This window comes from Cimex lectularius, unplaced genomic scaffold, assembly GCF_000648675.2.
Source record: "Cimex lectularius strain Harlan isolate CLEC.00 unplaced genomic scaffold, Clec_2.1 scaffold7, whole genome shotgun sequence".
Lineage (NCBI taxonomy): Eukaryota > Metazoa > Arthropoda > Insecta > Hemiptera > Cimicidae > Cimex > Cimex lectularius.
In genome coordinates, this window is record NW_019392731.1 from 3472893 (window position 1) to 3487541 (window position 14649).

General features: G+C 34.3%; 3 protein-coding genes across 3 annotated transcripts; 1 reads left to right on the forward strand and 2 right to left on the reverse strand.

The window, feature by feature from the left end:
- Positions 1-2001: 2001 nt before the first annotated feature.
- On the forward strand, positions 2002-2470 carry LOC106668587 (NADH dehydrogenase [ubiquinone] 1 alpha subcomplex subunit 2). Its single transcript, XM_014397482.2, has one exon. It carries the CDS (start codon positions 2105-2107, stop codon positions 2378-2380), a length of 276 nt encoding a protein of 91 aa, XP_014252968.1. The 5' UTR covers positions 2002-2104; the 3' UTR covers positions 2381-2470.
- A 1383-nt stretch (positions 2471-3853) lies between these two features.
- On the reverse strand, positions 3854-6681 carry LOC106668583 (vacuolar protein sorting-associated protein 37B). Its single transcript, XM_014397479.1, has 2 exons — positions 6511-6681; positions 3854-4548 (listed from the first exon to the last, which is right to left on the reverse strand). Exon 2 carries the CDS (start codon positions 4534-4536, stop codon positions 3925-3927), a length of 612 nt encoding a protein of 203 aa, XP_014252965.1. The 5' UTR covers positions 4537-4548; positions 6511-6681; the 3' UTR covers positions 3854-3924.
- A 1300-nt stretch (positions 6682-7981) lies between these two features.
- LOC106668682 (kanadaptin) lies at positions 7982-12274 on the reverse strand. Its single transcript, XM_014397653.1, has 8 exons — positions 11837-12274; positions 11526-11777; positions 11239-11467; positions 10929-11106; positions 10727-10866; positions 10333-10670; positions 8338-8587; positions 7982-8263 (listed from the first exon to the last, which is right to left on the reverse strand). The coding sequence occupies exons 1-8, from the start codon at positions 12146-12148 to the stop codon at positions 8067-8069; spliced, it is 1896 nt and encodes a 631-aa protein (XP_014253139.1). The 5' UTR covers positions 12149-12274; the 3' UTR covers positions 7982-8066.
- Positions 12275-14649: the final 2375 nt, after the last annotated feature.

Sequence of the window (14649 nt, forward strand, 5' to 3'; positions counted from 1 at the left end):
GCTGGCAATAACGTAGGACACTCGAAAATCTTACAACTATTGAGTAAGGTTAATGGCCAATTATTAAGCGTTAGTGATAAAAAGGTTAAAACCCCTTTGGGGAAAAAGTACTTTCAGGTAGTCACCCCTTGTGAATATAATTATAGAGTGGATGATGATCATCGCTACAAAGACTGCTGTACAAATGGTTCACTTATCAAAGGTAGAGGGAGGGGTGCAGGAATCTACATACCTAAATTAGGTATCAGCATCTCCTCCCCCTCTTTGCAATAACACCTCCATTTTTCAGGTGGAAATCTAGGCCATTAATGTGTGTTGTAGAACACTTATGGAAAATAAAATTAAGGGAAAATATATTAGAATTTTTTCTGACAGTCCTAGTCTTAGGTCATTACAATAAGATTTGTCAACCTCTAGACTGGTGGAAGAAACTGTAGATCTTATCAATAGAATCTCTTCCAGGTTTAAGAACAAGGTAACCCTTATTTGGATACCAGCACATAAAGGACAGCATGGCAATGAAGAGGTGGATATCCTGGCCAAAGAAGGCTTTAATACTGTGTTTGTCGGGTCACAACTGGTATTACCTCACTGTATGAGCACAGCAAAAGAGAGTATTAAAAACTGGGAAACAAAAACAATTCCTTAAGGAGTGGAATCTTTCCCCCGGACAAACTCAATTGAAAGAGTTTGTTAAGGTGATTAATCCAGCAGAATCGAAATGGCTATTCCCTAACTCAAAGAAGGGAATAGGAGGCTGACATGTATCCGGAGGGGCCTCTGCTCACTGAGAAGACACCTCTCTGTAATGGGTATTCTACCAGATCCCTTTTGCCATTTTATGAAATAAAAGAAGAAACGGCAAGGCACTACCTCGCAGAGCGTGATAGGTACGCTAGGTCTAGATTTGAAATCTTTGAAGGGGAGGACATCACCAAATCTCTCCCCGAGATTAAATGATCCAAAATCTTTGGGTTTGTGAACAGGTCCAAGAGATTTATACCAAGGTCCGGACCTTTTGGGGATGGGGTACGAGTCTAATATATATATATATATATATATATATATATACATGTGTGTGTGTGTGTGAGTGTGTGGGTGTATAAAAGCTATTCTAAAACCTTCTTGTTTAAAAATTGTACTAACTTTTTCCTATAATTCACCAATGTATGGCAAACAACGGAAACCTAATGATTCATTTATGGTGGGGTGGCTGAGTCCTATTGTTGATTCGTTTAAAGTTAATTTTTTTATGCTTTTAACTAGCAACCTATCAATAAATATTTCTAGACACCCATTGTTTTTTGCTAAGGTTTTAATAGTTTCTAATTCTTTTTTATAGTTACCAGGTGTTAATGGAAGTTTTAACATACAGTCTATGAGCCAAATGAGACCAGCAGCCTTTTGGGTCCATAGGTGGGAAGAATCCGCTGGAATCATGGTGTCTGTAGTGGTGGGTTTTCTATATACGTCTATTTCTATCAAATTGTTTATTATGGAAAATTTTAGGTCTAAAAAGTTCGAACAACCATCTTTGTTAATTTTCAGTGTAAAATTTATATTACGGAGTTATACATTATTTAGTTGGAGGAATTCTTTGAGATTCTCTAATGTTCCCGACAAAATGCTTAAAATATCGTCTACATAGCGTTTCCAAAAATGAACAGATTTAATTAATTTGTTCTTTGATTTGAAAAGATTTTTTCCGAATCATTATATTTAGTTGTTCAATATTTAGTTGTTTTTCACGTTTTTCGCACGTTCAAAATTGTGCGGCAATTGAAACCAGCTTCTCGGAATGTCGTCGATCGGCGACTTCACTCTTACAAATACAATTCAGGTCGAGAGACGTGCTTATAACTCTTTCAACCTGATGATGAGCTTTAAGCTTGAAATCTGTGAGTAGAAGTGTAGACCATCATTTACAAAAATTAAAAGAAAACGTTGTTAGAGATCGGCGATCTTCATTGACCTCAGGTTTGAATAATCGATTCATGAAAATTTTTTCTTACCAATACCCATCCAGAAGGTTTCAACTTGGAAGTCGGGCGATTTTGTTATACATTTTCTCTCCCCGATAAATTTCTCAAGAATAATAGTCGACATGTCCGCCGTCCGGTTCGGCAACCATTTAAAAGAGTTGCGGCTCCACTTCTGCCAGAAGTCCGAATCGAGCAAAGGCGTGCGTGAATTTGTGGAAAAGCATTACGTCGGCCTGAAGCAGGCCAACCCGAAGTTCCCGATCCTGATACGCGAATGCGACGGTGTCAGACCCAGATTGTGGGCCAGGTACCAGTTCGGCCAAGAGAAGTCGGCTTCACTCGAAGGGCTCGGATCTAGTGAAGTGCTCTCCCAGCTCAACAACTTGGCCAAAGCTTGATCTTCTGGTGTCCATAGTCTTTTGTAAAATTTGAAAAACAAATCTGTTGTAATTTTATGTAAATAAATATTTGTTGAATTATAAAATAAATAATTTTTTTTGTCATTTTCCTCCTTCGTTTTAATAAGTTTGAAATAATAATCCCATTTGGCAGCACTCACTATCAGACTTTGTCTTCCCTTACTTGTCTACCGAGGGATAGGGATAAAAGAAGTGGCGACCAGAACTACTGAACCTCAATCTGAATAGATCTACTGTGCTCCCCTGTTTTTAAAACTTTCTGGCCAGCTTCAGGTTGTTAATCAGCCTCCATAGCATAGGATCTTCCTTGCGTTTTTTCTTGTCCTAGTTGCAAGAACCTGCACCTACATAGACCTTCACAGAAACATAAAATGTGTTCTGCGGTCTTCTCCTCTTCCTGGCAGTGTTTCTTCTGTCTATACTACTATCCGGTGCTTTCTTAAGTGGCAGTGTCTTGTCAGGAGTCCAACCAGAATCCTGGTTCGGTTGCGGTTGCCTTCTAGTAATTCTTTTGTAAGTTTTGCAGATGGTCCTTATGTGAATCTCTGCGTGACTCATACCTGCGGTATTGTTCCATCAGTTTTTGGACTCATTAAGTATCATTTTAAGATGTATCCTCTTTTGTGGCAAGATGTTAATCCATAGTAGGGTTCAGGACACAGAGTTCATGTTGGCCTCTATGCCCCAAGAGCCCATGCCAGGGCCAGGTCATTAGTATCACTGACGGTTCAACACTGAAGAAAAATGCTGAGACATGTCTGACGGACCTAGAAGGGACATACACTATTCACTTCTGAAAGAGGATGACAGTGGCCGGATGGATAGGACATTGGACTCATACTTGCCACTCTAGTGGTTCTGACTTCCGGGTTCAAATCCTGACACACCCCACTGAACTTTAATTGTTAATATTTAAAAATTATTGTAAAGTGGTTTGACCACTTGTCTGCACACCCAATGGGAAGATGAACGAAGCTTTCCTGTATGACAGGTATTACTTTACATATTGAACAAACAGTTTATTCCAGCAGGTACTGACTTAGCTGTTCGCACTCACATGATAATGCAGAATAAGCAATCAACTAAACTGTCGGCCAAATAAATGTCTGCAGTGAGGTGGGTCTACAACTATATTCAAATAACAATTGACAAACATTGCCATGTTTAGCCATATTGTATGACAGGAATAACTTTACTATTTACTATAACAATAATTTTATTGAAGCATTCATAACTTTATAGTCACTCACAATGGAAAGTACAATAATTACAGCACAATTGAATATTGTTTATTTACAAAGTACACATATAAATTTAAGTGTTAACACTAATGTAAAGTAATATTTTTTACATGGCAAATAAAATCACATTGGCAGCAACAATAATATACATCATTATCACCAAAAAAAAAAAAAAAAAAAAAAAAAAAAAAAAAAAAAAATGAGTGGTTTATTGGTACGATATAAAAAATAGATTTATTTTTAAAATAATTACTAGGTATGTTTTATAAGTATTAATTAATTTTAATAACCGTATCTTATACCACCATTGTAACTGTTCTGTGGCATGCTGTATGATATGGGATTGTTGGTGCTGTTCATTATTTGATTCTGCTGGTTGATAATCTCAGCCATTTTATCTGATTTGACTTTGTGCAGGTGCATTATTTTCCTCCTGGATATGAACTGTTCTAAAAAGTCGTCCAATTCCATGTCACCGTTCAAAAAAGACTCCGAAAGCTTTTCGGACTCTTCTTCTATTTCGGCAGCCGCTGTTTGCAAGAGTGAAAGTTTTGCATCGAGCTGATTTGTCCCCTGCTTGTTCAAAATTTCGTTATATTTGTTTTCAACACTTTTGTAAAGAACTTCACAGTTTTCGTTCAGCTCTTGCAGCTGTGCTTTAAGACTAACCATAAATGGTTCTTTTGAGAGGTTGAACTCTGCCAGTGACCTGTTGGACACCATGATTATTTCCTTCTCTTTTTCAATATCTTTATATTGTTTGTCGTCTTTGATTAAATCTTCTAATTTTGAATCATTATTAAGGAATTCCTTCAATTCTTCTGTATTAAGCTGACTGAACAGGCCTAGTGTAGTTTCATAATTGATATTGCCGGCATTTCTCATGCTGTACATGTTGATAAGGACCTAAAAGACAAAATATATGTTAAATCTAAAGAAACAAATCAAGTTTGGTGAATATTGATGATAGGGGGAAATATAAATGTTTTAATTGTTTGTGTGATTGAATGAAAACATTAACATAAACTGTCCCAACTAGTGGGCTACTGGCTCTCCCGTTTTTACTTTTCTTTATCCTACTGCTAACCTCTCTCTACTTGATGGCCTCAAAAACTGTGAATAAAATAACAGTACTCCAGAAAACTCAATATTCCTTGGGTAATATTGTAATAATCCTTGGGTAATAAGGGAGGAATAAGCCTCTCCATTGATGCTACATACACACACCCCAATTCATTCACACTACCCAACATCATTTAATATTCCTTGGGGTAATTGGGGAATAAGTCCCACCATTTATGCTAACCAATAACGTTCACACACCACAGTATATCCCCACATCACTCAATATTCCCTGGAGAAATTAGGAAACGAGCTATATCATAGACAATATAAATGACATTCACATATTACTATTCAATCACACTACCCTAGATCATTTAATATTCCTTGGGAGAATTGGGGAAAGAGTCCAACCATTCATACGAATAAATAACATTCACGCACTACAGTACTACACCAGATTTCTCAGTATTCCTTGGGGTAATTACGGAACTAGCCACATCATTTACATTATAAATGACATTCACATCCTCCAATTCATTCACACTACTGTAGATCTTTAATATTCCTTGGTGTAATTGGGGAAAGAGTCCCACCATTCATACTAATAAATAACATCCACAAACCACATTACATCATCACATCACTCAATATTTCTTGGGGTAATTTCGGAACTAGCCACATCATTGACATTATAAATGACATTCACATCCTCCAATTCATTCACACTACTGTAGATCATTAATATTCCTTGGTGTAATTGGGGAAAGAGTCCCACCATTCATACTAATAAATAACATCCACACACCACATTACTACCCCAGGTCACTCTACATTCCTTGGAGTAATTACTGAACGAGCCACATCATTGACCCTATAAATGACATTCACATACTACTATTCATTCACACTACCCTAGATCATTCAATATTCCTTGGTGTAATTGGAGAAAGAGTCCCACCATTCATACTAATAAATAACATCCACACACCACACTACATCACCACATCACTCAACATTTCTTGGGGTAATTTCGGAACTAGCCACATCATTGACACGATAAATGACATCCTCCAATTCATTCACACTACCGTAGATCATTAATATTCCTTGGGGTAATTTGGGAATAAGCCCCTACATTCATGATAATAAGTACATTCATTCCAAAATATAACACATATCACATAAGGTACAAAGAACTAAATACAATTTAACGTTTTTAAAGCTCTGCAATATTGACGAGGCACAGCTATCTGTGCCTGTTGATATGCATCATGTAGAATGTCATACTTCTACTGAGATAATTTCTCCACACAACAGACACCTGCATGATCTCATCTTCATTAGGTATCCGTGTATGATCTTTGTACGACCTACGTGCAACATGATTGGTATGACCTTTTTTTATTCCAGAATAAATTTCAATCTCTAGATTTCGCCAATGGTTCAAGTTCTAAATCGAAATAAAATGAAATAAAAAAGTAAATACTGTATTTTTAAATTTTTTACTATTCTTTCGTTGATTGTACTTTGGCTAAAATGAAGACTTTTTTTCCTTTTGTTCTAATGATTTATTAACACGTTAATATTGAGATATTAAATGATTTTTTTTTCTTTAAAACCGAATTTATATAGTTTTATGATTGCTAGTTGTGCTACTCTTGAGAGGATGATACTGTAGTATAAGTATTGTCAGGAAGGTGAGGCCAGGCATAAGACCTACGGGCTTTAAAAAATATAATACAAAGAATAACGCATTGAACGTACTTTGAACCAGAAATTATCAATTAGAAAATATATTATTACCTGAACGAACTTTCTGTCTTAAACCTCGGTTATCGTAATAAACCGTCTTGGATTCCCCAAAAGATGTCTGATAACCAGTAGAATTTGTCTGATAGACTGATAAACGATTCTCAGAAAATTTCAGACGCTACTTCGATGTCAACAAAAATCGAATAACCTTTAACTAATTATCAACTAACTTCAATCTTCAAATTTTACGTTGAATCGATTGCGACTATCTGGACTCGAATTTTTCGATCTGTAGACGTTTTCATAATTCAAAAAAAGAATCTGAAAACATTTTTTAAAAGATGATATTGCAGATGTAATTGTATTTTGGCAAATACGTTAATAACTACACAGACATAGTGAAGGCACTAGGTCAACTGACTCCATTATCAATTATAACTTTTTTAAAAATAAGGATTACTCTTATTTTAATCATTTTTCTTTTTATCCACGGTCTTGGTTGAGATGAAAAAGCTAGTCACAAGCGGGAATCGAACCCATGACCTTCATCTCAACCACTTCAGCTATTGTGTCTTTGATCAATTCAGACACCAACCTCTCATCTCAGACCTTTTGCTTAACTCTGTGGGAAGCACATCCTTTTTATTATTTTTTTTTATAACAATTTTTTAAATAAGGATTATATTCTCGTTGGATAGGATAAGCTAATAATCCACCAGTTGGAGGCTTCGGGAAAGCTGGACGAGACATGATAATGATGATTATGTAAGGTTTTGGTTGAAAGGAAAACGTTAATGAGACGAGCCGGATTTGAACCCACCGAAGGTCCAGGGTTCGAATCTGCTCATGATATTAACTTTAATAATAATTCAAAATCTTATACAAAAAGAATAATCTAGATCTCTTTATGCCACTTTTACTCAGTGGAAAATTTGGATAGAATCTACCGTTTCTGAATTAGGCCTGATGGAATATACGTGCGAGGCGTATGCTTTTTGAAAATGATGGCTAAGGATGGTAAAGATGACCCCCCCTCCCCGTTTATTTAGAAAACGATTAACTTTTGCGAAAAATGATGAAGTTGATAATTGTATGTTAGTTATGGGCTGACAAACATCTGGTGGTTATCACCAGCCCTTTGTGCATAAACAGAAAATTCTTTTTTTTTTTTTCAAGCATCTTTCTTACTGACTGTTGACTACTGTTGGATCAGATTGCAAAAAAAAAAAAAAATAAATAAATAAAAATACCAAGAAAACAAATACAAATACATTCAAATATTTTCATCCTCCCTGCCCAAAAAACAAGACAATGGGTGAAGCGTCCCTGAAACATTCTGCAGTTCCCAAACAAGATAGCAAGTATGAAAATAAATGCATTTATATAGAAGTCAACTGTAAAACATTTAAAAATCATACAATATATTTTTTAAAGGCAATTAGTGTTGCAAACCAATTGACTATCAGAAGTGCCCTTTATGGGAAAAAAAAGTTTTATTGTCGTATAAACTAATGAGACAAAATATATATAAAATCATATTTATTTACAAAATCTTGTACACGGAAACAAAGTGAAAACACAATATAATAGCTATTGTTAATTTGAAATTAATAGCCATATTTGTCATTCAGGAATGTTCTTCCATCTCCTGTTTGTCCCTTTGGTGGTTGCCAGATTTCATTGCTGTATTCTTCACCAGTGATAACATGTTCCTCGGTCTTTTTTTTCTGCGGTTTCTTTTTCACTTTTTCAACAATCTTGTCACCAACTATGGTAAGGTTAGGAGGAAGTGTTGGACCAATAACTGCAATAGATAATATGAAAATGGCATTAATCATATTTAACTTCTAAGAATACTGGACACATTTTAGTAAATACCCTTTTTAGTTCCATCTTCAGTTTTATTTTCTGGTAATTTTTTTTCTGTAGGTTCTTTGCCATTTTTGTTTTCTTCTTTATTCTCATTGACTTTAACTGGTTGATGATGAGCCAAGGGGGGAACAACTGTTTTCTCTTTTGGTTTCGGTTTTATCACAGGTTGTACTAGTTCTGGCATATTAGTCGGCCTAGCTATATTAACTAACTTTCTGAGTCTTACTTCTTCTTCTTTTAGCAAATGTAGTTCATCCTGGAATGACAACAAAAACAATATATAAAATTAAACATCCAAGAAAATAATTTTTATAGAACAACACAGTTTAACAAGGGGGACGTGGGATCACTTATTTTAATGAAACTTTTTTCAAATATTTTAGGTAAATATAATATTCTAAGTAATGTACATAGTTTTTAAGCAGGGTTTTTTTGTCTTTGCTGTGCAGGTATTTCAAGGTTATTACATACCATTTGATTTGTTTTATTGTCTAGTATAAAAAAAATAACATGCAGGATAATATTTATTAGAGATTAGATATATCAAAAATTACAAAAACCAAAAGGTGCTTCCAGTAAAATAAAAAAAAAGTTTTTGAAAAACGATTCAATTTAGTTTTAAGCCCTTTTGAAAGCCATTAAATACAAACTTTTATGGCAAACATAAATGTATAAACATTTTTGATTGGAGATATTTTTTTTTCCAAAGTTTATGCCATTATGTGTAGTTTATAAGGTTCTAAAACCTCATAGGTTCTCCAGTAGATCATGAGGAGTCATTTCAAAGTTATTTCCAGTTCTGTGATTTTTTTTTAAATTTTCCTACAGATTTGTATTCAGGGGTTTTGGGGGTTTGAAATATTAACTTTGTTTCTACTTGTCAAAATTGATTTGGTAGCTAGGGTATACATAATTAGTGACTGGAAGTAAGCTATAATTTTTGTTGTTGAAAGTTGATTTTTATTTTATTTTCACTCCAAAAATCCCTGAAATATTATTTTTTCCTCAACATTTCGACCGTCTCCAATTATTAAAAAAAAAAAAAAATCACAAAAATAGTAGAAATAACTGGGGTGGGGTGAGTAGATAAAATAATGTATTGGCGGTAGATTTGCAAGTCAATGTTACAATTCAAGTTGAAGTTTGTAATTCATTAACCTGTTGATGGGCTTAAATCCAGAGGTTGCTAACAACAATTCTTTGAAGAAAAAATGAACACTGAAACGATTCCACCAATCCATAGGAAACTTTACAGGGGTTTAGAACCCACAAAACTAAAAGTAATGGCATCAATTTGGCCTCCCTAAATAAAATAAAACATTTGAACTGTTCTTTTTTATTTCATCATTGTTTTTCACATTTAAAATAAGAAAAAATATATGAATTATTGGAATATGACGAAAGCTTTCCAACTGTTGTAATAATGTTGAATTTGGATAAAATCTAGAGGTATTAATAATTTTTTAATGGAACAATGGACATCAAAATTTAAACAAAAATCCTTGCTAAATCCAGCCTACAAATTAAGTTTTTATACCGTCTACAACTGGGCTAAAATATATATAATAAAATTTTTCATCTATAAAAAAGCAGGACAACAACAAGAAGAAAGAAAGAAGAATATTTTTTGTCTGCCATAAAAATTCGTCTTAAGGGTGCTTAAAATGAATATCATTCAATACATTCCCGTGTATTGTTTTCATATATTAGATTATAAAAGAAATCGAATGATATACAATAACCAGAAATATATGTACAATGCAGGCAGAAAAAACATATTAGAAAAATTACTAATTAGCTAAAATATTTTTCCTTCAGCTACTAGGGTCCTCCATTGGGAAGAACACTTAGACATATATCTGATATATTTTGTCCTTGTATCACCAAAAAAGTTTCATTCTTCTAAAATTCCTAATTTTCCTTTGTAAGATAAAACATGAATATATAAAAAATAAATTAGAAGCATTTACAAAATTGAATGATTAAATTATATGAAATCACCTTAGCAATTTTTATATCTAGTTTTTTAGGTTGTAAATGCTTAAGAGACATCATATACGCATCCAAAGCGTCGACATCATCGGAGATGACATTTTTAGCTGAAGAATGACTAGTCAGTTCAAGAAGTTTGTTCTCAGCTTTTTCAATTTTTGTCAATGTGGCTTTATGCTTCTCCATAAGGGATTCATACGTCTCGACAGTGTCTTGAATTTTGCCAGCCTTCAGCATCCTTTTCTGACGTTTCTTGTCCAGGTCGCCAGTCCTGTCAAGGAAGCTGTCCTCATCACTGTCGTAGTAATCGTTATCTTCCCAATTTCGTTTTTGCACCCTCTTTCTCTCTGTAAAATGTTTATGTTAAAGGAAAAATGTTTCATTGAAATTTTAAATGCTTTACCTTGTTTGGAAGGCTTGAGGAGACCCATTTTATCGATTGCTCTACATGCCTCCAATGCACATTGGACCTGCGATTCCTTTTTATTTCTAGCTGAAGTTTCAATAGTAATCTCTTTTCCTTCCTCATCATCTATAGGCAGTCTATAATTAAATATATTTGGCTAATAGAACAATTCAATGTCTGCTTAAATTCAATTACTTACATTAACTTACTGACAAACATGCCCTTTTCAGCTCTTTCCGTTTGGTAATGAAGTTCTTCACCTTCCCTTTCATACCACATCCTCAAGGCCTTTTTAGGATCGTCTATGTACAGTTCTTCGTTTGTAAGAACGGCATAGGGATTTTCAGAAAGGTCAGTTTCTTCATCAGCATCTTCCGCTAAAATCCATCAATTAAATAAAGTAATATTTAAAACCTGTTTTAATTTTAGAAATAATTAGTTGATGAAGTAGAACGGTTTATATTATGGGATTTTAATGGAAACATAAGGAAGCTTAGGTTCTTACATACCCATGCCCCAGCTGATTCCTCGTTCTTCAATAAGTCTTTCTTGTTCTTTCCTTTCTTGCTCTTCACGCATCTTTTCTTCTTCCTCCTTCTTTTTTCTTTCCTCGATCAACGCTTCCCTCTGCGCTTTTAGCTCTGTGAGTGACAAATCTGATTCTTCCTCTTGATCCTCGTCAGGCCCAAGGAAGCAAAACAGCCTGGAACTTGCTCCAAATTTCAATATGTGGCCAACCTAAAATGTACGGTTTTTAGGTACGAAAAATGGCAAAAAAAATTGTACAAGAAATTACCCTGATTCTAACATAGACTTTTGATTTAATCCTATATTTGTTCAGAAATGTCCCATGGGTGCTTCCAAGATCGTATAGATAGAATCCTTTTTCATTTTCACCATCTGGAACACCACGGTACTGGAGAATGGCATGGAATCTTGAAACTGTTGGATGTGCCATGTCTATATTACAGCCCTCTACTCGACCAATAGAAACAAATGGTTTGTCATTTAATTCAATCGTTCTGACGATTGTGCCATTTTTCAATTCCTGAACACAAAAGCAAAGAGTTAAATGTAAAATTACAATATTAAGAGGGTAAATTGTACCTCAATGTAGTACCGCTGTACAGGCAGACCTTTCCAAGGAGGCACTTCATAGGGTATCACCGGAAGAGGTTTTGGTTGTTTGACCGGTTCAGTTTGTCCCTGTGTGATCTCAGCGTTAGGCTTTTCTGTCGGTTTCAGTGCTTTGTGTTTGCCCTTAAGTATCTGAAGAGTTTGTAATGAGGGCTTTTTAAACTCTTCCTTGGATTCTTTCGTTTCAACGGTGGTTTCATGCTCCTTTTGACTTATCTTGTTTGATGCAGCCTCTTGCTCTTTGATGGGCTCATCACTTACTTGTGGCTCGTCCACATCCATTTTTTAAACAAAATTTGCACTAAATCAAGTTGAAAATCATAATGAACAACTTGTACACTAGCAATCAAAGTTGTTTACACTTTACAGAGAACATTTAACCTTTATGTGAAACCTTTACGGGAGGAACCAATCACCAGAAGTTCAGAACTCGCCACCAGATTTCAAAACAGTAGAAGTGACTTCATAAAATTCCTTCATTTCAATAATTTATTTTTGTTTAGATGAAAAACTATGAAATGTTATTTACTGCTTATAACATTCTAATTTGAAATCTTATGTAATATTTAATCAACGGTTTTAAAACTACTTGCAAGCTCAATCCAACTTTTACAATAAGCTATCACAAGAAATCATAATACTTAATAATTTGTTTGAAAATGTATTTAACTTATTATCAGCCCTAAAATATTTAAGAATTTTTATAAACAATTACTGTTTCTTGAATAATATAAAACTGTAACTGTGGACATGTATGTATATACGTATTATATCATAGGCTCAATAAATCATAATCATAGTCAACAGCTAGGTCATGCTTGTAGTTTTTAAAAGTAGATACACTCACATTTTCATCATTTTTAAATACATTCCTTCCTAATTAAATACCATTTGAGTGAATGGTATTTAATTTCAGTAACTGAGTACCCCACCGCCCTACATACTCATGTCCCCCCCACCGCCCTCCCATATTATATATTCACGTTAATAAATACTTTCAATCTCAATATACACAAAAGAATATCTACAATAAAACAACCCTGTTTCTTTCATATTTTCCATAATGTATTCTGATACCATTCACTCATGTAGGGGGGGTGGATTACTTACATACTTTTACAACACCATCGGCCTTCTCATATTATGCCTTCACGCTAATAAATACATTTAATCTCAATATACACAAAAGAAAACATAATACAATATTTTATAATACGTACAAACATTAAAACAACCGTGTTTCCTCCAAAAATCGAAGAAATTACCTAAATACATATCAGGAGAATTCCTACACGCTCTCTATTTGGAGCCAAGGAATGGTATCTTTCAATTAGGTGAAATACATAGAGCAAGTTAAACTCACTAATTTCGTGGTCCGCTTGACCAACCAATATAATACAATTAATCAAGTTTATCGAGTTTAATGATTTAAAATGAAGTACGCTTCACTAAAGCTCTCCGTGGCCATTTCATTTGTCGCCGAGAATCCAATCCGATTACACGACATTTGAAAAATGGCAAAAAGGAGGGAAAATTCAAAAGATGGGGTTGAGATTGGAAGTTGGTGTCCGAGTGGATTGAGGTCACGATGGCTCAAGTGGTAGAGCAGCGGTGTATCTAGCCGAAGATCGTGGGTTCGAATCCCACTCGTGCCATTGACTTTTTGTCTCAACTAAAAACATTGATTAATTGTAACATAGAGCAAAGTTTCTCTCTAGCTTCTGAAAAGGTAGTACACTCACATTTTCATTAATTTTTAAATATATTCCTGTAAGCGAAACACAAAGAGCAAGGTTGCTCGAAAATAAAAGTTTAAGAAATCTATCGTGCAAACGGAGTTGATCAACTAAATTTTGAACCAGCCATACTTTTGTCGTTCAGGTCTAGACTTCTCTTTAAGTTATGAGTAATTACTTTCAAGTTGAAACATGACTTGAAACAGTTGTAACGTGTGAACTTTCCAGTTGACTGTTTCCTGTTCAACTTTTCACTAAGAGGGCTGTTTTATTTTTTGTCTCAAGTGGCGTTTGATTCTCAAATTATAAGATTTTTATCATATATTACTGCTTTTTGAATCACTGATTCATATTTAATATATTGTATTTCTATGTGTAACGTTTTTCTCTATGCGATCCTTTACTTTTACCAGTAGTTGTCAAATATTTCTTCAGACATATTTACCCAAGTAGTTTCCTCTAATGGGAGTTCTTTAAGTAAGGAGTCTGATACTTCCAAATTTCTTCTTAAAATCTCTTGCCTCACACAAAACTGACATTCCTTATGATCTTTCCTCAAGTTAAATAAAATTGTTTTATCTTTTCTTTTAGTAAAACTGATATAACTGTTACAACCTTACGTACGACTATTTTCGACGCCACGTTTCAACTAACTTATTGTTGAAACGCGTGAAAAAACAACTGATTCAAGTTGGATTGTGATAAAACTGGCATGGCCCATTTTAGTCGGGTGATGATCCCGTCATCATCAGATATTCCGTTTACAAACCGTACTCTTTATACGTAGAGGCTTCTCTGCCGATCCGGCCCACCGATGCTGCCATTTCTTTCTAATAATATTTTAATATAAAAATAAACATTTATAACTTAAAAAATATATATTTTATTACATTTATATTTCCAATAGAATAGTCAATGAGAAAATAAAAAATAAATAATTAAATATGCCCTATATTGGGAATGCATGGAATATATGCTTAACCAACAATTCTCAAGTTAATGTAAGTAAACCCAAAAAATAAAACTTTATTTTTTCGTCTTTCTTGA